This window comes from Setaria viridis, chromosome 7, assembly GCF_005286985.2.
Source record: "Setaria viridis chromosome 7, Setaria_viridis_v4.0, whole genome shotgun sequence".
Classification (NCBI taxonomy): domain Eukaryota; kingdom Viridiplantae; phylum Streptophyta; class Magnoliopsida; order Poales; family Poaceae; genus Setaria; species Setaria viridis.
The window spans coordinates 15,724,389-15,749,355 of record NC_048269.2 but is presented as its reverse complement, the minus strand read 5'-3'; the positions used below and the strand labels follow the sequence as shown (position 1 = coordinate 15,749,355).

The 24,967-nt window shown below is 43.6% G+C and overlaps 2 protein-coding genes and 1 long non-coding RNA gene across 3 annotated transcripts; 1 reads left to right on the top strand and 2 right to left on the bottom strand.

Annotated features, from left to right (window-relative positions):
• Nucleotides 1-3,467: 3,467 nt before the first annotated feature.
• Nucleotides 3,468-6,313, bottom strand: LOC117865768 (uncharacterized). The gene is made up of 3 exons (XM_072295096.1): nucleotides 3,842-6,313; nucleotides 3,679-3,757; nucleotides 3,468-3,613 (listed from the first exon to the last, which is right to left on the bottom strand). Exons 1-3 carry the CDS (start codon nucleotides 4,028-4,030, stop codon nucleotides 3,468-3,470), a joined length of 414 nt encoding a protein of 137 aa, XP_072151197.1. The 5' UTR covers nucleotides 4,031-6,313.
• Nucleotides 6,314-8,610: 2,297 nt separating this feature from the next.
• Nucleotides 8,611-11,767, top strand: LOC117862821 (wall-associated receptor kinase 2). Its single transcript, XM_034746342.2, has 3 exons — nucleotides 8,611-9,659; nucleotides 9,810-9,986; nucleotides 10,217-11,767. The coding sequence occupies exons 1-3, from the start codon at nucleotides 8,747-8,749 to the stop codon at nucleotides 11,401-11,403; spliced, it is 2,277 nt and encodes a 758-aa protein (XP_034602233.1). The 5' UTR covers nucleotides 8,611-8,746; the 3' UTR covers nucleotides 11,404-11,767.
• Nucleotides 11,768-23,622: 11,855 nt separating this feature from the next.
• LOC140223383 (uncharacterized) lies at nucleotides 23,623-24,876 on the bottom strand. The gene is made up of 2 exons (XR_011898817.1): nucleotides 24,747-24,876; nucleotides 23,623-24,063 (listed from the first exon to the last, which is right to left on the bottom strand). It is a non-coding gene; the product is annotated as an uncharacterized lncRNA (long non-coding RNA).
• Nucleotides 24,877-24,967: the final 91 nt, after the last annotated feature.

Genomic DNA, 24,967 nt, shown 5'->3' with positions numbered 1-24,967 from the left:
CATAGGTTAAAGATTTTAAGTTGCCTAATTCACCCCCTCCCCCTCTTAAGCTACGAGCACCGATTCCTTTCAGACTTATAACTACTACTTTCTCGACATCAACTACGTCTACTACATGCCTTCCATCAAGTCATAGACATGCCTTCCATCAAGTCATGTTTTGCTCTGCTACATGCCAGCTGTTCGCTCACTTCCTCACCGCTAGGGAGCTGCCTCTCGCGCTCGTAGCCACGACAGCTGATTAAAGCTAGCTAGATGATGATGATGATTGTAGAACGAGAGAATGTGAGAGATAGTTTGATCCAACACACTTTCATTCGTGAGCGGAGGTGGTTAAGGTCCTATTTAGCATGGCTCCAACTCTGGGTGGAGCTGCTCCACTCCAGAACTTCATGTGGAGTCAGCTCTTAGTGGAGTTGGAGCTGGAGGTGTTTGGCTGGGAGGGTGTCCCCAGCTCTAGAAAAGAGGAGTTTGAAGGTGAATTGTCATTCTTGCCCCCAACTTATGATCCCACTTGTCATCCTCTTATTCCTCTCTTCTTCTTCCTCACGTAGCCAAGTAGCTCGCGCAGGACAGGATCTCCTCACGCCACCGCTAGGCCCCGTCCGAGCTAGCATAGGATAAATAGTATATGCAGCACATCCTACACCGTGAGTTACCAGTCACCACTGAATCCTCTGTTTGGCTCATCTTAGCGCTCCTATTTCTTCCTCTCGCCTGTGTTCTTCCTGTTCCAGGATGAGGGCAGCCACCGTGTTCACGATCTGCGCTCTGTCCGCGTTGCTGGTTGTGGCGTGCGGCTCGAAGAAGCCGCCGGTGGCAGCCGTCGACCTCGTCCGCTCGGGCGAGCACCGCTACCAGGGTCGGGGAAGAGGTGGCGGGGGGTGGACGGCCGCAGGGGTTGGTGGTCGGCGGGGGTAGACGGTGGCAGGGGTTGGCGGCCAGCAGGGGTGGACGGTGGCGGGGGACGACGGTGGCATCCCGCGGACGAATAGAAGGAGGTGCGGGGAGGGGAGTCACGGCGCATGGGGGGATCTCGGGAGAAAGAAGCGAACCGTTTTTTGTGTAATCACTGACATTGCTGGGTAATTACCCACCAACTCCACGAGGAGGTTCATGTTGGGTGGTTTTGGAGTTGCAAAAGAGGTGCTCCAAAACTCCACCCCCATTTGCACTACAGCTCCATGGAGTTGGCAGCTCCATGGAGTTTTGGAGCTGGGGTGTTTGGCTGGAAAATTGGCTAGAGTTGCTAGAGTTCAGCTCCAGAGTCATGCCAAACACGCCCTAAATACATGTTCAGGAAGCACCGATGGCTAACAAACTAGTGCTCGGTCAAGCTTAAAATCTACTCCCTCCATCCCAAATTACTATTCATTTTGACTTTTCTATATTTATAGTTTTTACTATGCACTTATAGATAATATGTCTAGATACATAGCAAAAGTCATATATTTAAGAAACCAAAACGAATAGTAATTTGGGATGGAGGGAGTAGGATCTAACCTATTCAGAACGTTAACATTGTCAGTGTAACACCCCCGGCAGTCTGAACATCATCTCCTGACAAAATGTACAGACTGGGAAAAAAAGAGTTGAATAAATCTGAAGCTAATCCTTTGGTCATTATATCTGCAATCTGCTGATCAGTTGGTAAATGAACGACGCGAAACTCACCGAGGGATGAATGTCTAACTCGATATGTTTTGTGCGGCGTTGATGAACAGGATTACTGGCTATGTAAGCTGCAGATATATTGTCACAAAAGACCACTGTCGCTGATAGGACTGCACATTGTAATTCACCAGGCAATTGCCTTAACCAGCAGCACTCTGCAACTGCATTTGTCCCTGCCCTATATTCAGCCTCTTCACTTGACCTTAAGACTATTGTCTATCGCTTGGAAGACCATGAAATCAGGGAGCCCCAAGATAGATGCAATATACCCGGATGTTGATCGGCGAGCATCAGGGAACCCAACCCAATCGGCGTCTGAGTAAGTTGTAATGTCAAGTGCCTATGAATCGTAGAGATGCAAGCCGTAGGAGGATGTGCCACGAACATAACGTAGAATTCTCTTGAGCACTGTTGACAGATGGCAATCTCATGGATCATGCATATGTAAAAAAACTTGCTAGACAGCATAGAGAAGATCAGGTCGTGCTACCGTCAGGTACTGCAATGCATCGGCAGGACTTCGGTATTCCCAGGCATCTTGAACTGGAGTCCCTGTATCGGTAGCGAGCTTTGGCTTTGTGTTGATCGGAGTCCGCGCCGGCGTGCATGATTGCATCCCAGCGCGTTCCAGGATGTCTTCAGCATATATATATGTGCGCTGGGACAAGAAGAAAACCTTCACTGTACGAGTGACAATGGAGCGCACTGAGATCTTTCATGGCGAATTCAGCTTGCAGTTCTTTGACGATGTCAAAGAAGGAGATCCGTTGTTGACGCTGTGAGGACTAAGATGTGTAAACTTTCAACGACATGGAGGGTAAGATGTGTAAATATGCTAAGCTAGCTGCTTCCGATTTTCCCTACTCTATAAATAGAGGGCTCGGAGGTGCTGTAGTTCATTCAGACATCCAGTGAACTAATTCAGTATATTCCTTGTTTTGATGATCCTGAAGAGAATCACTACCCCTAACAGAAAGCTTCTATAACAGTAAGCTATTAAGGCATGCACGCATCAAAATTCTTATCATGAAAAATTCTTCCTTCATGCTTCCAGTAACTTTCTTGGACCTCTTTCTAAAAAATATGGATTCAGGCCTCGTTCGGCAAGCAGGTCAGGAACGGTTCCAGGCCAGGAATTAATCCAGCAGGAATGCTTCTAGGCAATCAATTATCATGGGTTCAGCAGCAAAGGATTGGATCCTGTCACTTCAGTTCAAAACTTCAACCACAATGTTACCATAACTACAATGTTCAATTCACGTTGTTCAGATAAATATTTGCTGTAGGACATTATTCACTGAAACTTTGTGACAACAACTTCAGCCATACACAATTTTTAATCAAGTAAGAAAAACATGACTAGTTGTTTGGAGTTACATGACACAAAAGGGAGAGCTCCACTCGGGTCTATGCACCATTGGAGAGGGTCCGCTTTGTTGTGCTGATGTACAAAACTGCATTTGCATTCAGACAATAAGCATTAGAATACATGATATATATGCACAAGCAGACTATATAATGGGGCCAACTATCATCGAGCAAAGACATGCCAGGGCCAGATGTATGAAATCAAATGAAATCAAATGAAGTTAGTGTAGCCTGCAAGTTACAAGCCATATGTTGTCACTTTTAATACCTTGATCAATATTAATGCAAAAGCTGTTATCTGTATTGATCATCACAAGGCATAAGGTCAAATGAACTAGCAAAAAAATATGAACAAAAACACTAGTAATAACACTAGTAATATAAATGCATAATGAAAGCTGTCAAGCAAACGGAGTCAATACCTGCTAGACCATCTCATTCCTAAGCCAATTCAAAGCGGATTCTTCCTCAGCTTGTGCGCCATCTTCTACATCATCAATTTGGTGAAGGGTCTCTTCCTCATGTTGTGACTCAATAGAAGTGAAATTGTAAGTCCCTTCAGCTAGATGACCTACACAATAGAATATTTTAAACAACAAGCAGGTCACAAAGTTGATTTTTAACAGCAAAACTTACCATCATATAGTTCTCCCAAAGCATCAAAGACCAGAAAGCTTGCCTTGTTGTTTTGAAACTTCTTGATTTTTGGAAAAGTCTGCACATTTGAAGAAAATATTGATCAAATACAAAGTTATCATGGTGAGATTATCCATAGAATTACTTCAAGAAATTAACTTACCACCATAAGTTTCTCCCGCATTGCTACTGATCCTTCAACTATATTTCTTTGTTCTTTCCATTTTGACCCACTTTGCATTCTTGCCGCTTTGAGCATTTTGTAGTCTCTCTTAAGCTGACTTTCTTTATCTTGAATCTGTGCCTTTGTGTACGAGACAAACTTGTTTCTCAGATGGAACTCTTTCACCATCTCGTTCCATCCTCCAGTGTTCCAGCCATTGTCACTTCTATAGCCACTATCTTTTACTCATGCAGAATTTCAACAAGAGATTTCTCAAGAGTTGGTATTGGATCCCAAGAAGGGGGCCTTTCCCAACTCTTAATGGTGCTGGTGAGATTTACAAGTCAGCGCATCACACAGAAGTCAGCACATCACACAGAAGTCCTACTAATTTAATGCAGAAAAGAACTGCTGCTATGAAACTGAAAAGAACTCCTGATTTAATGCAGCGCATCACACTACTGATTTAACGCAGCGCATTGACTCAAATGGAACCACAGGCTAGTGACCAATTTACCAAGTCAATTATGTCCAATTTTTTTGTTTACAGGACAAACCTTTCCAAAATAAAAGCACAATTATCTAATCAAGATGTGCTAGAGCTGATGGCATAAACGAATGGTCCAACGTAAGGCAGTAGCTTCAAAGGACTTCCAAAAAGAGCAAGCATTAATATAAATGACAGGTCAGGTGTTTGCTTTCACTATTATCAGATCATGATCATATCTACAGATCTACCTGATCTACCTGTGTCCCTGCAGATCTACCTGATCCTTTTTCACCTCAACTAAACAATAAGCACTTAGTTTCAGAAGAAACTTATTTGCCAATAGAGACATCTACAGCAAACAAGAACCACAGCAAACAGAAACGTTCTTTCTTCTCCAGCATTTCTAAAGTCCAAACAGAACACCACCAAGTCCCTTGCTTCATTCTGAACTTTCGATGAGCATACATCCATACATGGTATTACCCACCTACTCAGTGCTCAACCCAACTTGAACCATTTTGAATTCAGTAGAAAAAAAGACTAACAATAGTCTACCTATGTGCTTATTTTCCTGTAGGTACCTATCACTTCAACTCAAAATTAAAGGCATGAACATGACCTGTTTTTTTAGTCACTGACTTTTAAATCCAATAATGGGATACTGGAAATAAAGCGCAAAGCATGACTCACGAAAGTTATGAATTAGAACAACAGCACATCAATCACCAATCTGATTGCACTTGCTATTTTTCCTGTAGGTACCAATGCAAAGATTGCAAGTAAAACAAGATGTTAGGTGAGCAAGCCCCCCTATCCATTGCTCCATGGACTTCAGAATAATGGCATCAACAAACACTAGGCCAGAAGTTTCTAAGTCACCATATGACATATCTTCAGATTCACTCTTATTTTCACAGCCACAAAACCAACCGTTTTTGCCAAGAAGGACTTCTTCCCCTCTTTTTTCAAACATGAGGATTTCTAATCTTCTATTATTTTCTTTGACTCAAACTTCTGAAATCCATTCAATTGAGAAACCCCACGTGTTTAAATTACAGCATTGAACTGAAAATGCATAGGCTTGTTTCATGACACACAAACTACATGAACTGCACACCCTAATCCAGTCCTATCTTGCCAACCAAAAAATTTATAGTACTGGCATACTCTTAAAAAAGTTATTTATGGTCAAATAAGGAATTCTGAAAGAACGACAATACTTCAGAAACCATTCCCAGAGTGGCACCGACAAAATCTGAAGCGAACGACAGTGGAAGCTTTGCAGTCAAACATGATTGCATTATACTCTTTGAGTTCTTGTTTTTCCTTTACCTTTCTCCTAGGATAGTACACATAAGTTGAGGTTTGGAGGAAGCATATGCGTGGCAGCCTTGTAACAAGGTGACGACTCCATGGCAGGCAGCGTTCTTCCAGGCTCTGCACCCTCGCAGGCTCGCACCCATTCGCCAATTCGTTTCAACCGGCGGTTTACCGTGCTGAGAAAATAAACCTCCTGGCGGCCATCCTGGCGGGGCCTCGCTGGCCAGCCACAGAAAACAAGAACCTCGTCGGCCGGATGGGAGAGGGGAAGGAAGAGAGGGAGGCGCTTACCGGTGAGAAGGCGGCGGAGAGGGTGGAGGCTGGACGGAAGCCGGTCACCATTGGGGATGTGCCGCGCCACCACGCTGTCACCTTGCGCGCCGCCACCTCGCGCGCCGCCAGCGGAGCCTCGTGTCCCCGCGTCTCTCCTCGCGTCCCTGCTGGATTCGTTCCGGGGGTGAGCAGGTAAGGTTCCGATCCGGGCTGTGAAGTGTGGGAGGATTCCAATCCAGGCTGATTTTCTTTTCAAGCCGGGCCAAAACGAACAACTATTTCAATGCAAGACTAGTTTTGAACCAGGCCACTTCAAACCACCCAGAACCGGCCTCGTTCCGGGCCAATCCGGTGAAAATGAACGGGTCCTAGTTGAGAGTTTGGGACAAGTTTCGAAAGCCTCGCTTGACGGTCGCGTCACCAGGACATACATGGGCAAATGATCTACATGTCTGTGACACGCAACCAGAGAGGTTGAAGACACAGTCAACGACTTGCTTGCATCTTCTCTTGCCCGGTAGATAAATGATGCATCTGTTCTGTGGATGCATGATTCTATACATCAGTTTCATAAAAGTGAAATTTTCTGTTTTGGTGAAGCGAAAAATTATGAAACCTACTATACAGAGTTATTTGGATGTAATCCAGGATCATTTCCAATGAGATATTTGGGTAATTCCAATTCACTATAGGAAATTATCAAATGCCGATTGGATAAAAGTTGAAGAACGCTTCAAAAAGCAGCTCAGTAGTTGGAAGGGCAATGGGGAAGACTGACTTTGATTAATTTGGTACTTAGTAGTCTACCTATGTATATGATGTCCTTTGAGGTTCCGAAGGGAGTCCTTAAAAAAATGGATTACTTCCAATCTCGATTTTTCTAGCAATGTGATGATCATAAATGAAAATACCGTTTAGCCAAATGGAATATCTTGTGTCAACCTAAAGAACAAGGTGGACTATGGATACGTAGTCTGGATATTAAGAATACAGCCTTGGTTAGCAAATGGTTATGCCACTTGCTAACAACAGAAGGGACCTGGCAACAAATCTTGTGCAATAAATATCTAGATTCAAAGCCACTAGTGCAAGTACAGTGGAAAACTGAAGACTCCAATTTTTGGGCGAGTCTAATGAAGGTTAAACAGGTTTTTTTTTCAGTTTGGAACATTTATAATTAAGGATGGATCACAGATAAGGTTTTTTTGGAATATAGGTGGTTGGGAAATAGACCACTCCGAGAGCAGTATCCTAGTCTTTATAATATAGCCCGCCGAAAACAGGATACGGTGGCAGAGGTTCTAGCCACTTACCCACCAAATATCTCATGGTGTAGGGATCTTATTGGTAACAAGTTGGTGGTGTGGAACAATCTCCTTTCACGAATCGCTAATATTGTGCTAAGCCATAATGAAGATGAATTTTGTTGGAACCTACATTAAAATGGAGAGTTCTCAGTGAAGTCTCATTATTTGGCTTTATCTATAACGAGGTCCCTAATATCAACAAATGACTCTAGAAATTAAAGGTCCCATTAAAAATAAAAATATTCTTATGGTACCTACATAGAGGTGTTATCTTAACAAAAAATAATCTAGCTAAGCACAACTGTCAGGGCAGTAAACGGTGTTGTTTTGTCACAAGGATGAGACTATTTGACATCTGTTTTTTGAGTGTTGGCTTGCTCGTATAATCTGGGCAGTTATATATGCGGCTTTTGGTATTTCACACCCTCGTAGTGTGGAAAATATGTTTGGCACGATGGCTTACAGGGATTAGTCGTCATAACCTAAAATCTTTAGCGTTTCTTGTAGCAGCGGCTACATGTTGATCTTTGTGGTTGTGCAGAATTGGCGTGATATTTGAGAAGAAACAACATTCTTTTTTGCAGGTTATCTTTTCAATCACACACTAGCTTCGTACATGCATGGGCTATCCTCCAGAAGCCTACTACACAGGGTTTGGTTGGTAGCGGCATCTCAATGCTTGGCACAAATGGCTTTGGACTTTTTTACCAAGGCACATGAGTGGCGGTCTAGTATTCGGATTGAAAGTCATTAGCGTGCTTGCCTTCGTGTTTCCTTTTGTAAGGCTGTGTACTATTTTGGTAGAGGCAGGAAGTTCTTCATGTTCTGTTGTATCACCTTGATGTAACGTTACTTGAAATTAATAAATCTTCCATTTCGGGAAAAAAATGATTCTCTACAGCAAGGAACAGGCAACTAGACAAGATAACTAGTTTGTACCTACCCGGAAGCCTACGAATATATAGGTGGAGACTGACTTGCTTTAGCAGTGCCTGGCAGCCGGCAACCATTTTTAGCCACAGATGGCAGTCAGTCAAGCAAGCATGGCCGGTTTCACAAGATTGTTCATCGTAAAATACAAGTAGAGTAAGTCAAGCACGGCACTTATAGTTGTTCGAGTCTTCTGATGGTATCTTTGGACTTAAATATGAAGCACTATTATGTGCAGTGGCCTTTTTATTCGATTCTCTCCCGTTCACCTATCACGCTCGCTGCCAAGTTGCCAAATGCCGAAAGCAACTAGCGTTTTGCTGCAAATTGATTTTTTTTTAAACAGAAATTCGGACTAAGCCAGATGGAAAGACCTGGTCATCCAAGTCAGTCAATGCACACATGAATCTGACCAGGCCGTCCTAGGAAATGCACACACGGATCTGACCTGTACTGGTGTCGATACCGTCGCTAACCATCTTATACTTAACAAGGAGTTTGCATAAATAGTCCTTCCTCAACCTTGGAGTAGCAGCTGCCAAGTGCTCGATTCAATCAAGGGAAGACAACTAACACCACCACACCATGCTGCCGCATAGATTAGATGCACTGCTATGTCTTGGAGTAGTGCTCGTGCTTGCGGTAATACTCTCTTCTGTTGAAGCATTGCCGCCGCCTAGCAACAACTGTCAGAGAAAATGCGGCGAAGTCGATATCCCATATCCATTTGGCATTGGGCCTGACGACTCGCCTGATCACTGCTCTTTGCCCGGCTTCAACCTGAGCTGCAAGGAAGTCGGCCATGGATCATTCAGGCCATTTTATATAGATGTAGAGGTTCTGAATATCTCGCTGCAGCAAGGTCTTGCCCGGATGAGGATGGACATGTCGACTTATTGCTACAACACCTCCACTAAGGAAATGGATTACCTAAACTGGCGGCTGAACCTGACAGGTACGCCCTATAGATTCTCAGAGACTGCTAACTTGTTTACGGTCGTTGGGTGCAGAACACTGGCATACATTGGAGATGAGGATAACGTGGGCAGGTACATGAGCGGTTGTGTCTCCATGTGCCGGCGAGGCGATGTAAGAACACTTACTGATGGCTCATGCTCCGGAATTGGCTGCTGCCAGACGGCCATCCCCAAGGGCCTGCAGTACTACGAGGTGTGGTTCGGTGAAGGCTTCAACACGTCGAGGATCTACAACACCAGCCGCTGCAGCTACGCGGCGCTGGTCGAGGCATCCGAATTCACATTCTCCAAAAGCTACGCTACATCATCGGCGTTCTACGATGCTTATTCTGGGCAGCCGCCGTTGATCGTGGACTGGGCTATTGGGAATGGAACTTGCGATGAAGCCCGGAACAAGCCTGAGTCATATGCATGTGTCAGCAGTAGCAGTGAGTGCTTTAATTCGGACAATGGACAAGGCTACATCTGCAACTGCACCAAAGGGTTCCAAGGCAATCCGTACCTTGTTGACGGATGCGAAGGTAATGAAATCTATAGGTTCAATTCCTTTTGCGTGATATGTTTGTATAAATTAGAGAGGTAATATTTTAGCCTTTGATTAGGTCATGAGATAATCTACTGCCACTGGAAATCTTTACTCGATATTTTATATACCACTGCTAACATTGCAGATGTTGATGAATGTAATAACAATGTGGAGAAATACCCTTGCTCTGTGAAGGGAACTTGCAAGAATACTCAAGGAGGATTTCAATGCATTTGTCCTCCGCGTTACCCCAAAGGCAACGCATACACTGGGACATGTGAGAAGGACCACTTAATTCCTCTAAAAGTCACAATCCCAGTAGGTACTACTCGTATCTTTCCGCACTGTTCAATTAGATCTGTGAAAGCATGACTGAAACAAATCAGTCCTCATGGTGTCACATTTTGTGAAGTGACTGAATATTGTATTTAAGTGACACAAGTATATAAACCAACCAGTACAACAGTAGTTGTTTCAGTGAATAGGTCTAACCATACTTCTTTATTTTTTCCTTCTACCAACTTACGAGTTAGATACGTGTCTGACCTGCAGGAATTTTTGCCTGTGTTTTGCTTGGTCTATTACTTTATCTTGGTAAAGAATGGATCCAGCACAAACGACAAATAATAAGGCAAGAATACATAAGGAAGACTGATGAATTCTTTCAGCAGAATGGAGGGCAATTGCTAATGGATATGATGAAAGTAGACAGCAACAAAACATTTAAGTTGTATAACCGAGAAGAAATTGAGTTGGCCACCAACAACTTTGACAAAAGCTCAATCATTGGTGAAGGTGGTCAGGGGACTGTTTATATAGGACAAAATCTTGATTTAGAAAATAATCCTGTTGCCATCAAGATCTGCAAGGGATTTGATGAGAATAGGAGAATGGAATTTGGTAAGGAGCTTCTTATACTTTCTCGAGTCAAACATGAAAACATCGTCCAGCTTCTAGGTTGCAGCTTGCAGTTTGAAGCTCCAGTTCTGGTGTATGAATATGTGCCAAATCAAACTCTACAACATCTTATTCATACACAAGTTGATCCGTCCAAAAGAACTCTAGAGGTCCGTCTTAAAATTGCCTCTGAGATTGCTGCAGCACTTGCATACTTACATTCTCTTAGCCACCCTGTCTTTCATGGAGATGTCAAGTCCGTTAATATTCTTCTAGGCCACGATCTCTCTGCAAAAGTTTCTGATTTTGGGTGCTCCATGATTAGGTCCGCTGATGAAAATGTTCAAGTAGTGAAGGGGACAATGGGCTACTTAGATCCAGAGTACCTTTTGAACTTTGAGCTTACTGATAAGAGCGATGTTTACAGCTTTGGTGTTGTTCTTTTGGAGCTCTTAACACGAAGGAGGGCACTGTTCAAAACAAAGGTAAGCCTCGTGTCTGTCTTCATGGAAGGTGTGAAGGAGGGCAAGCTTACAGAACTCATAGATAGGGAAATAGACAATCAAGAAAACATGGACTTAATACTTCAAGTGGCTGCGGTAGCAAGTCGGTGCTTGGCCATGACCGGTCAACATAGGCCAATGATGACAGAGGTAGCAGAGGAACTCCAGCGATTGGCACGTCCAGTACCACCTCGCACTCAAGGGTTTCATGGTGTTAGTGCACTCATGATGCGGGGACGGTCGTCTAACAATTCATCCGGTGACTATACTAGTGAAGAAAGCACAGATTATTACATCCTGCAGAAGAAAGCCTCGATGAGCATAGAGTTTGCAAGATGAAATCAACATGGACAGATAACTGAATTTGTTGAAGCACGCGTTAACTAGTATAATAATGCCTTGGTCTTCCGGTGCTAAAAGTTGTGACAAAAAATGAAGGACTATAAAAGGGAAGCACAAGTTTCATAACACATGGAGCTTGATATTTGTTTCAATTAATGCACAAGATTCTAGTACCATTTTTAATAGTCTGTATATGGTTTTGATAAGGTTGCCACTTATGCTTCTCTTGTAAAGATGCAATGAAGTTTTTGTATAGAAAATTTGTGCATACTTTATATAGCAACTCAAGTTTCGTTGTAATAACACTATAACAGGAGCGAGCAAGATGCTAACACATTTAGCAATGCATCATTTTGAATAACTTCGCATAACATTATTTAAGATTGAAGCCCTTTAACCTTTCTATCAAGAGGGTTGAATGTTAGCATAAACTGTAGCAGATACTTTCGCACCCATGCAAAAAAAAAAACACAAACCACCGTACCTGGCACACACTCTCCTCCACCCCATCCTCACCCTACCCCTCTTTCTTCCCCTTTGTCCAGATATGCAGAGAATAATGCTGCCGCCATTATCATTATCATCATCTTCTTCGGTAGAATGGTTGACTGAGTAAACGGGTCCAAGTCGCGAGAGATGTACTGCTTTCATGATAGAATGAAAGAAAACTCCAAACCCTCGTGCGTTGGTTGACTGAGTAAACGCGTGTGGCTTGATGGTGATACTTCGTGAAGCACCTACCCACACCTTTTTGGCTTGACTGGAGGAGGGCGCGGGCGAGCGCGATGACCCGGCAAAAGTTGCCAACCTAGCATCAGTTTCGCCTACTTCTATCAATCATCCTGCGTAAACTGACAAATGAGCGTGTTTCTCACGCGGCGGCACATTTTGACGTGCAGTACACGAAAAACTCAGCTTTAGTCCTTGTTTAGAAACCTCGTGTAACCAGATTTTCCAACAGGGATTACGAATTCAGGACTAAAGGTCGGGACAAGTCCCGAAAAAATATTATAAATTTCAGGGATGCTCACACATACGCACAAGTCACGCAATTTTTCATACGAAATATGCGCGTGTGCAGTGCGTGCGATTCGAACCCATGACCTCTTGCCTCGCGCATAGCTTCTGTCACACTCGGTTTTGAAACAAAACCAAGTGCTAGCTATATTTATGTCAGGATCTAATTTCATACGTATAGTGACATTATAAGTGAATAACAACAACGGTATCATGAAAAGAAAGAGAGTCTATAATAGATTTACAGCGTAATCCTGGAAAGAGAGGCTCCAAACTTCACAGGAAATCGATCGGACGTTGCGTATGTCTAGAACTCCGCACCATCTTCACAACAACTTCATAGCAGCCTCTTCTTCTGAGCAACGTTGGTTATAGCAAGGGTGAGCACATGTCGTACTCAACAAGTGTGGGGAACATATGAATGCAAGGATTAAACAAGGAGAGGCTTACTGGTTTATTACAATAAGCAATTTTAGTTGGTCAAATTTTATTAGCACCTAAATACTAAGGCATAAGTATATACCTACCCACATTAACATAAACATGAGCCATAAGCATATGGCAAAAGCATAACCATAACCACGATTTAAGTCCATCTTCAAGTTCAATTATCATGTGAGGGTCCATGTCGCTCTTGACCGTAAGCACGGCTGATCGATCAGTTTTAGACACTCTACTACCAAATGAAAAGTTGAAAGTGTGATGAGCTAACGTAAATAGCTAACTCTAGGAGGCGTTGCAACCTTGGGTTAATCCTTTCACAAGAAGCGAGGATAAAAGTGTAAGCGGGGTGTTATGTGTACGCATGCCCGTCCCTCGAAAGGGCTGGGCGGTGCGGTTTTGAAGGATAGGGTGTTACAAGTTTGCAGTAACTCTTTCTCCTTTTGGTAGACAATGGATATTTCTAATGAACTTCATCTCTCAGACTGCACAAAATTCGACGACGAAATGTATTTCAGCAAGCTCTCATTGACTTGTATTTGTCTTACAAGATTTTTGTTCTCCGTTTAACAGGAATTTGCACCGCTGTGTTTTTGGGCCTGATTATTTTTCTTGCGGTAGAGTGGATCAGGCATAAGCAGAGGATCCCAAAACAGGATCTCATCAGTAAGAGGGATGCTTATTTTCCTCAGCACTGAGGTCAACTGTTAATTGATATGATGAAAATAGAGAACAGTTCATTTAAGCTGTATGGCAGAGAACAGATTGAATTGGCAACAAACAACTTTGATGACCGAGGAGTCATAGGTGAAGGAGGTCAGGGGACAGTTTTTAAAGGGTATAATATTGACTCAGACAATAACCCAGTTGCAATCAAGAGATGCAAGAACCTCGACCAAGATAGGATCCTAGATTTGGACAGGAGCTGCTGATACTTTCTCGAGTCACACACAAAAACATTGTCGAACTTCTTTGTTGCAGTTTACATTTTGAACCTCCAGTTCTATTGTACGAATTAGTTTCGAACAATACTCTACACCATCTAATCCATGTCCAGGACAAGGCATCCATTAGAACACTAGAGATCCGTTTCAGGATTGCAGCTCAAGCTGCTGAAGCCATTGCCTACCTACATACACTTAGCCACCCAATCTTTCATGGGCATGTCAAGTCTGCAAACATTCTCCTAGACCACAATCTTTCCGCTAAGGTATCTGATTTTGGGTGCTCGATGATTAGATCGGCTGAAGAAAAATTTCAAGCAGTTAAAGGGACAATGGGCTACATAGATCCAGAGTACCTATTAAACTTTGAGCTCACTGATAAGAGTGATGTATACAGCTTTGGTGTTGTTCTTCTTGAACTATTAACACGCAGGATGCCACTCGATCTATATCGAAACAGAAGGAGAGCCTTGTATCCGTGTTCAAGGAGGCAGCAAAGGAGCGCAAGCTTTTGGAACTCGTGGACAGGGAGATAGCCGAGCAAGATAACATGGTACTTTGTCAAGTTGCTAGCCTGGCAGACAAGTGTTTGGCTATGATTGGTGCTAGCAGGCCAACGATGAGCCAAGTGGCACAGGAACTACACCAACTCCTGGTCGGTCCAGAGATTCATGGCACTGATGAACTCCTCGTTGGTAGTCCATTCACAGTGCAGGCACTAGTAGAGAACTCGCCTTTAGTCCCAATTGGTAGGGTGCACATCTCCCGAAAATTCATCCGGGATAAACCAATCGAGGCAAAAGGGGGGTCTTTAGTTCCGGGTCCTTCAACCGGGAGTAAAGTCACCCTTTAGTCCCGGTTGGTTAAAGGGCCTGCCACGCCAGGCGCGGGACAGGCCCTTTACTCCCGGTTGGTAAAAGCAACCGGGAGTAAAGGGTGCCCCTTTAGTCCCAGTTGGTAGGGTGCACATCTCCCGAAAATTCATCCGGGATAAACCAATCGAGGCAAAAGGGGGGTCTTTAGTTCCGGGTCCTTCAACCGGGAGTAAAGTCACCCTTTAGTCCCGGTTGGTTCACCAACCGGGACTAAAGGGCCTGCCACGCCAGGCGCGGGACAGGCCCTTTACTCCCGGTTGGTAAAAGCAACCGGGAGTAAAGGGTGCCCCTTTAGTCCCAGTTGGGTTTCCTAACCGGGACTAAAGTCCTACTTAAATTTCATTCATGGCGCCCTGCATGGCGCCTGAAATTTTCATGCATCATGTAGTACCGCGGCCCTTTTGTTAACCTTTAGTAGTTGAGACTTTTTTATAATGAAATCAACTAGTATTTAAACGAATGAAATTAGTAATTATACAATTACTATATATATATGCACAATTCATATACACAATTCAACTAGTATAATGAAATCAACTATATATACAAATCGATCTTAGCGCTTATTATATATACAAATCAAACTATATATCTACAATCTTCCCATCGAGGTGTTGCTCGGAGCGTCTAAATGTCGTCCATCGTTATAAAATTCTCCTTGTGGATTTACCACCTCATCCATTAGGAATCCAAGAGACCTTCACATATTGCCGCTACTCTTTCTTTCTTCAAGAGTTCTTGTTGAATATTTAACATCTATAATTTGGAAATATGTGAATGTTACACGAACAATTAAATATAAGGAGCTAGAAAATAATTAACTAGTAATAGTTTTATTTTATGTACTTTAAAGTTGTGAGGCGTCATCTTTAATCCCTTGGGTCCCATAAAACTGTGCATGTGCTCAAAGATGTAGTAGCCACATAGATTATTCTCGGGTTATACAATACACTAAATGTGTAGACTTCATACGTACTGGGAAGTCTGTGTTCCATGTAAGTTTTTTCTTTGAATGGACCTTTGTGTGTCCTTATGAACTGTTTCGATGCGCTGCGGATTAGAATAATGAATGATATAGTATAACAGGGATAAAATTTAGGAAATAAACTTTTGCATAGAGATAAAGGTCCAGAATTATTACAAGCCTAGCATGTCTTGCATGTCTTCGTACTCCACCGGATCTTTCCTCAACGAATCGAAGACAGTGACATGGCTTCTTTCAGGCTCAATTATAATGAGGATCCAGTGGAAGCTGCGTATGTAAAATGTTCATGCATATTAGAGCTAACTAACATTAATCAGGTAAGGAAAAAGAAAACGAAAGTAGACAGTATACACACACTTGAAGTTTTATGGAAGTAGTATGAAATTCTTGAATTTTTGTTTGTCTAGGAAATTGTATACTTCCACCAAGGTTTTTTCCAGCGATAATTGTATTTGTTTTTGGTTAACTACGGATGGATCCATGAAGCCAATATGTAGGTACGCCTCTCATCGGCACGTCTGAATTAGCATCCTACATAAAATGGAAGACGAAGTTAGTACGGTGACGCACGCAAAGAATATAATGATATGAGCCAAAATTTACATGTACATAAACGGACACTTACAGAACCCAGGCGTTGATCAAAGAGACGTCCAGGGCATCATGATGGTACACTTCGTATATATCCTGGAAGTCTAGCCACAGAACTTTCTCGCCTTCGCCGTAAAAATCTATCGATTTTACCTTAAGGCCCAACATCTCCCTCGAGTCGGCGGACACCTTCATGTACCGTTGATGGAATTCGTACATCATTGTTGATAGCTTCCGTACCAACTCAGACCTTACTAGTGATTTGCCTAGCTCAAAAGTCCATCTCGGTTGAACTAGCGGTGTAGCTGGCGGCTCAACTTGCCCTAAACATTCATCTAGTCTCATACCTGTTTCTTCCATGAATTTCAATACTTGTGCTTGCTGATCCAAGGGCATTGCTGCTATCTTTTGAGCGTCTTTTTTTTGATAAATGCCCGAGGTTGGGGACAACACCACTGGAAGATGACTTTCCTTTCCTTTTGTCCCTCTTATCAGCCTTTACTAAAGCCCATTCGTAGTTTGATAGTAGTGCTATCCTTTTCTTGGCTCCTTCCATGCTGATAAAATTTTTTAAATCTCTTCAATTTACTGGCGGTGGCTCCATCTCCCTTGCTTTTTTTTCTTCGACTTGTTTCTTGAACCACGCACTAGCCTATCCTTGGATTTCTGCCCACTATTCTGCATGACTCATTGCCTCCCAGCGTTCCTTACGAGTCACTTCAGGCTCCTTTGTTTTCTTCTTTCTCTATCTTTGCTTGGGAGACGGTGCTCGTGACTTCTTTAGTGGTGCTGCAGGTTCCTTCATCGGGGCTACTCTTAGTCCCGACGACGGTGATCGGTGAGGGGTGTTGTTATTGTCATCGTCGCTCCCACCACCAGAATGTGGTGGAGATGGAGACCTTGATAGGGCAGGAAGCGACAGTCCTGGAGCAAGTTGTGCAGGAGATGACGGTCTCGAGCTATGAGGAGGAGGTCGCTGCTGTGGATCTACGGGGAGCGGTCTTGAGCTCTAAGGAGATGACTCCGTGCCAGGAATGATGATGTAGCGTTTGCGCCATAGAATGATCCCATAAAGCGCATCTGCCAGTGTCCTTTCCCCGTCGCCTCCCGGGAGGTCGAGCTCTAGGCCTTTATATTGGCTATCAACAAGCTGCTCTACGCTGACGCTGGCGTAGCCAGGTGGAATCTCCATTCCATGGCTTGTCTGCCCTTCCAGGATTGGTAACGCACTCCCGTACGCCACCTGTACATATAGCAGAAATAAACAAGTTATTAAACTCGAATCCTGAGGTGTGGATCATTTGAGAAGATTGCATAAATATTATGTATAAGTATACCTTAATAGTGAGGTTACTGACCGGTGCATGCAGCTCATATGAGGTGCGTTGCGTGATGGCATCCACAGCGAACTGTTGCTCCTCCATGGGTAACCTGGGCGTCTGCGCATCGGGGAGCCCTTTAGAAGCACAACTGCTCAAGAGGCGTTGAGAAGGGAAAGTGAAATGTCTCTTGACATCTTCCCACAGCATATTCTTTTGTGTCTCCGGGAGCGCATACAGATTAGTGCTTCTGCCCTTCCATTCTCTGATGCTGATAGGCGCGTTGTCCCTTACGATTGCCCCGATCTGACTCACGTACTTCTTTGCTACTTTTTCAGGAGCAACCAGCTTGCCCTCTTCTGTGACTTCTGTGATGACAAGCCTCCCTTCCATCACCCTTGTACGACCTCGGATCTTCTGCCCTTTTGTCGATCCAGAGGGCTAACAGTTCAAGATTCGTTAATTAGTACATAGTATTAATGGTGGCGTAAAATGATAAAAATTATATATACCTCGCCAGAACCTTCCGCCACGGCAAGGTTTTGCTGGAGCTCGGGCTCTTTATTCCCATTGCCGGACATGTTGAGGAACATGTCCGCCTTGGTGCCCTTTTCATCGGTGTACGATATGGAAAGGTTGGAGCTACTACCATCACCAGCAATAATCTGCTCCATGAGATACCTTGCGGTCTCGTCGTCTGCCATTTCAACTACTGATTGAAACATACATAGAATCATACATGGCAGTCATGAATCATAGAACAAGCATGAAATAGGCAACTCACACAAAATGAAACGTACATGAAATCGTCTTAGTTACATGTACGTAAAGGTATATACATGAAATCATACAATAACATGAATCCCACAAAGTTTGGAATGTTTATACAAATTTCTACAAATTAGTAGTACTTTGTAAGAATTTCTACCAAATTTCTACATATTTATTGGAATTTCTAGAAAATTTCTACTAATGCCTAATAATTTTAAGAATTCCTACAAAAATTCTTCTAATTTCTAAATGTTTCTACTACATTTCTACAAATTAGTAGTACATTTGTAAAAATTTCTACCAAATTAATACTGATTTCTACAAATTTATTAAAATTTCTAGAAAATTTCTACTAATTCCTACTAATTTATATGAATTTCTACCAATTTTATAAACTGATTTTCTACAGATTTTCTAACTAATCTACTAATATCTATTGATTTTCTACTAATATTTATTCATTTTCTAACTAAAAAATAAAAAAGGCCCTTGTTGGGCTTGCGTCAGCAAGAGCCGTTTGTTCCCGGCACTAGTGCCGGTGGACCTCGCGCGGTGCCTAGCTGCGCGACAAGGTCGTACGGCGCCCAGGGCGGCGGGACGACGGCGGCCGGGGCGGTGGAGAAGCAATGCGCACGCCGGCGGAGGCGGGGACGGAGCGAGGTGGCCGCAGCGACGACGGGCGGAGGCAGCCGGCGACGAGGGACGGCGGCGGCGCGACGGAGGTGACTACGAGGTGCCGCGATGAACGAGGGCACGGTGGCGACAGAGGAGGTGGCATTGACGGAGGCGACGACTTGGACGGAGGCGGCGATGAGGCCCCGCAATGGAGGCAGCCGGCGGCGACGAGGTCGAGGGGCGCGACGGAAGAGGATCGGAGGTGGGCTGGGGCGATGGAGGAGGAGGCGGTCTGGGCGCGGGCGAGGCGGCCGGTCATTGGAACAACGATGGCCAGGGCGATGGGCGACGAGGACGATGGCGGCCGGCGACGGAGCAGGCGGGAGGGCGCGGGATCTTGGCGGCGGTGAAAATTTGGCTAAGTGTAACTGGTGTGAGGGGGGTGGGGTAGAAGAGGCTACAGTGGGTTTTATCCCCCTCCCTTTTTATCCCGGTTCGTAATTGAACCTAGGACTAAAGGTCCTTTTGTCCCGGGTGCCAACACCAATCGGGACAAAAGGCCCCCCCTTTATCTCGGTTGCTAACCATAACCGGGATAAAAGGGTATGTCCCCAGCGGGAATCGAAAACTACCCTTTTATCCCGGTTACATTTATCAACCGGGATAAAAGGGGGGCCTTTCGTCCCAGTTGGTGTTGGCACCCGGGACAAAAGGGACGGTCTTTTATCCCAGTTGCTTTTGGCAACTGGGAAAAAAGGTCCTTTTGTCCCGGTTTCTATTGGCACTTGGGACAAAAGGTTCTTTTCCCACACTTTCATCTCCCGCTTGTTTTTGGGAAATAGATTTTATTTATGTTTTCACTGCATTTGAGGATGCAAAAATAAAAAACTTCACATATTTTGAACATGCAAAAATATATTTAATTAGCAAGTATATTGACAATAAGTGTGAATTAGTCATTAATTCTATACCAAGTCATTTAGCCTCTAAAATAATTATTTTACTGCATCGCTATGATCAAGAAATTATTCAATTAAATAATTTTAACGCGCGAAAAATTCCATTTATGTATGTGGTTAACATTGTTCAGGTTTATCTAATAAATCTTCACGTCAACTAATTTAAGAACACATGAAATTATACATATGTTAAATTAAAAATTGTATCAAGTAGTACACATAGGTCAAGTAAATTTAGCGCATTACAATACAACATTATAAAATTTCTTCTTCACGAAAGTTCCTTGATCACGATCGCGGCGTAAGTACGGAGCCTCTTCTTTGGATAGTAGGATGCTTGGGTCAACTTCAACAGTGAATGGAGGTATGCCATCAAACTGATCATAATCATCTGATTGGTCTGTTTTATCCTCGACTCCCACGATTTTTATTTTACGTGGAAGAACTATGTGGCACTTTGGCTCCCATGGCTCTTCTGGATTTCTCTTAGGTTTGCTAGACATGTCCTTCACATATAAAACCTGATGCACATCATTGGCAAGTACGAATGGTTCATCACTGTATCCAGTCTTGCTCAGATCTACTATTGTCATTCCGTACTGATCTTTGGTTACGGCAGTTAGTTTCACCCAATTGCAAAGAAATAGAGGGATGTACAACGGTCCGTATTTGAGTTCCCATATCTTCTGTATGAAACCATAATATGACTCCTTGCTATTATTTCTATCTATGGCATCTATGCGGACACCACTATTCTAGTTCGTGCTTTTCTGGTTCTAGGCTCTCATGTAAAATGTATAACCATTTATCTCATAGCCTTGGAATTTCACGATTGTGCGAGCAGGTCCCCTAGCTAACCAAGCGAGCAATGGGTGAATCTCAAAGTTACTCATAAGTTGTTCGCGCAACCAGGAGGGAAAAGTTTCCATGTGATGACGTGTAAGCCTAACATCGGATTTTGTCGGGTTTTTGGAAACTACCATCTGCCTGTGCTGCTCGATATACGGAGCCACAAAGAATGACTGTTGCAGAATAGTGTAGTGTGCCTTGTCAAACAAATCAGTATCATTGCTCAAACTTGATTTCCTTCCAAGGGTGCCCATTCCCCGGAGGCTCCCCTTGTGGCGTGAAGTTGGAACCCCAATCGAGTCAATTGAGTCAATAAAATCAACACAAAACTCGATCACCTCCTCTGTTCCATATCTCTTGGCGATGCTTCCTTCTGGACGTGCACGATTAAGAACATAATTTTTTAGGACTGCCATGAACCTCTCGAAAGGCCACATATTGTGCAGGTATACATGTCCGATAAATACCAATCTCTTTTACTAGGTGAACTAGTAAGTGTGTCATAATATTGAAGAAGGATGGTGGAAATACCAACTCAAAACGAACAAGACATTGCACCACATCGTTCTGTAGCTTTGATAGCTTGGATGGATCGATTGCCTTCTGTGAAATCGCATTGAGAAACGTGCATAGCTTTACGAGCGGCAACCGGACATTTTCTGGTAGAACACCCCTCAGTGCAACTGGAAGCAACTGGGTCATCAACATGTAGCAGTCATGAGCCTTGAGATTTGTAAAATTTTTTTGTTTCATATTTATTATTCCCTTTATATTCGAGAAGTACCCAGACGAGACCTTCATACTATTCAAGCATTCAAACATGCTATCCTTCTCTTCCTTGCTGAGAGTGTAACTGGCAGGACATAAGTAGTGCTGTCTATTATCTCTCTTTTCCGGATGTAGGTCATCTCGTTGCTCCATGGCTTTCAGGTCCTGTCGTGTTTCCAATGTATCTTTCGAGGTCCCATAAACACCCATGAAGCCTAGCACGTTCACGCAAAGATTCTTCGTTAGGTGCATCAAGCCTATTGCGTTGCGAACCTGTAGGATTTCCCAATAAGATAGCTCCCAAAATATTGACTTTTTCTTCCATATGGGTGCACGTCCGTTATCATCGTTCGGAACATGTTGGCTACCATGACCCTTTCCAAAGACTACATTTACAAATCCTTTATCATCTCAAAGACACGGTTTCTATTACGGTGTGCAGGTTTTTTACGATGGTCTGACGCCCCTTTGAAATACATCCCGCTCTTTCTCAGCTGGTGGTGAGCAGGGAGAAATCAACGATGACCCATATAGACGACCTTCTTACAGTGCTTCAAATACATACTGTTTGTGTCGTCTAAACAGTGGGTGCAGGCCCAATATCCCTTATTTGTCTGTCCCGAAAGGTTACTCAGTGCAGGCCAATCATAGATGGTTACGAACAACAATGCTCGTAGATTAAAGATCTCTTATTTATCATCATCCCACACACGTACACCTTCTTCCTTCTAGAGCTATAAAAGGTCATCAACCAACGGTCTTAGGTACACTTCAATGTCGTTGCCGGGTTGTTTTGGACCTTGGATAAGCGCCGGCATCATAATGAACTTCCGCTTCATGCGCAACCAAGGAGGAATGTTCAACATACATAGGGTCACAGGCAAATATTATGGCCACTACTCAACTCACCGAATGGATTGAATCCATCAGTACTTAAACCAAACCTTATGTTCCTTGCTTCACTTTCAAAGTACAGGAATGCTCTATCAATTGATCTCCACTGGACCCCATCTGCGGGGTGTCTCAGCATCTCATCTTCCATACGTTCTTCTTTGTGCCATCGCATCAACTTAGCATTCGCCTTGTTCTTGAACAAGCGCTTCAAGCGTGGTATTATAGGGAAATACCACATCACCTTCGCGGGAACTCTCTTCTTGGGAGACTGCCCCTCGACACCAGGATCAGCTCGCCTGATCTTATACTGTAGCGCTTCGCACACGGGACAAGCATCCATTTTCTCGTATTCATCACCACGATAGAGGATACAGTCATTAGGGTATGTTTGTATCTTCTGAACCTCCAGTCCGAAAGGGCAAATAATCTGTTTAGCTTCATATGTTGTGGACAGTAATTCATTATTCTCGGGAAGAATCTTCTTGACAATGTTCAACATCCCCCGAAATGCCTTATCGGACACACCATTTTTTGCCTTCCATTGCACAAATTCTAGTGTCGTACCTAGTTTTTTATGACCCGGCTGGCAATCTAGGTACAACAATTTTTGGTGATCATCTATCATGCGCTGCAACTTTGCTGCTTCCTTCTCAGTTTCGCAATCTTTGTGTGCATCTCGTAGCACCTAACTAAGGTCATCAGTAGGGCCATTTTCTGCAAACTCATCTTCATCAGTCTCGCCCATTGTAGTATCTGCAAAAGCTTGACCTGCAACCCAGTCTGGAATGTTGTCATCATCCTCCTCCTCTTCGCCAACTTCCATTACAACCCCTCTTTCACCGTGCTTGGTCCAAACCAAATAGTTAGGCATGAAACCGTATCTAAACAAGTGGCTGTGAATAGTCCCCAGGAATCCTTTGAATAGTCCTTGTTATTGCATTGGAAGCATGGACAACATACGAACCCATTCTCTGGCTTGTTCGCTTTGGTCACTTCGAGAAAATAATGCAAGCCATCAATAAGCACCTTGCTCCATCTGTCTGCATTATACATCCATTGCTAGTCCATCTACATCATATTACGCATGAACGTGGATTACACTTGAAAATGGATTACGCGTGAAAATGGATTACACTTGAAAATTGATTACATATGAAAATGGATTCACGATTGAAAGCATATCAAACATTGTAATGCAAATAATGCTGAAAGTTTACATATAGATACAAATACACATATTTAAATTAAAGATCCAAACAACATTATACAATACGACAAGCCATCCACTGGTTATTATCTAGGAGGACTTTAAGCATCCTTGGGCGGTGAAGACGAAGTTTCTGCTGACCCAGCCTCATCCTGTGGTTTATTTGTGCCGCCTGAAACGGTAGTACTAAGTGGACGTGAAACACCCAGGACTAACGGTGGAGCATAACGACCACCAACAGGAGGTTCCTGACCTGCTGCAACAGCTTCTTCATGACATTTCTACAAATAACGAAGCATTGCTTTCTCCAACGTGCTTATTTTCTTCGGCTTATCCTGAGGGCCAACTATGATTTTCCCCTTGCCGGAAGAGGAACGACGATCGCCCCCACCATCGCCACTTCCTCCAGTAGCAGAAGTCATCTATGTACAAAAATTCTTACCTTAGCACTGCAAAACTTGTTGAACTTTAAGACCGTGATCTTCTCGGCAAGCATATTCTCAACTGGGCGACACCGTACTTCGTCATTTAAGAGCTTCGATTTTACGAGAAAGGGGACACAGTCTTCCACGATGTCTGTTGCCGCTCTTTCTCGTAAAATCAAAGCTCCTCCTTGACGTCCGTTGCTGCTCCATGGAGAATATGCTTACCGAGATGAACACGGTATGCCTACAGAACTTGTTGAACTTGAAGACCGTGATCATCTGGCGAGCATATTCTCAACTGGGCGGCACCGCACTTCATCATGGAAGAGGTTTGATTCTACGAAAAAGGGGACACGGTCTTTCACGATGTCCGTATCCACTCTCGTAGAATCGGACCTCCTATACGTTGCTGCTCGGCGGAGAACATTCTCACCGAGATGAACACGATATGCAAGTTCAACAAGTATGGATTTGAAAAACCATATTGAATTTGACAAGATAAACCGACAAGGTAGCATCATTCTTAAACCACTGCAAGGATACATACTATATATGACACATCAATCTCCCTCACATTCTAGCTCAAAATACCTCTCCATTTTCTACTTCACATTCTAGTAAATAAACTATCCATCTCCAAAGCATAAATCAAAGCGTAACACGAGGATGAAGTAGCAAACCTTCACAACACTTGTGTTGGATGAGTGAAATTCCCACGAAAATGAGGAAAAAAAAATTCGGGCAGCACCTCCCTTACTTCGGCACCACCGGAGAGTATGTGAAGCTCAGCTCTCTGTCTTTATGGTGGACTGGCTCGGGCTGGAGGAGGAAGAAAGACCTCTGTCTTGGTATATAATGCGGATGAGTTTTTATCCCGGTTAAAAACTCCAACCGAGACAAA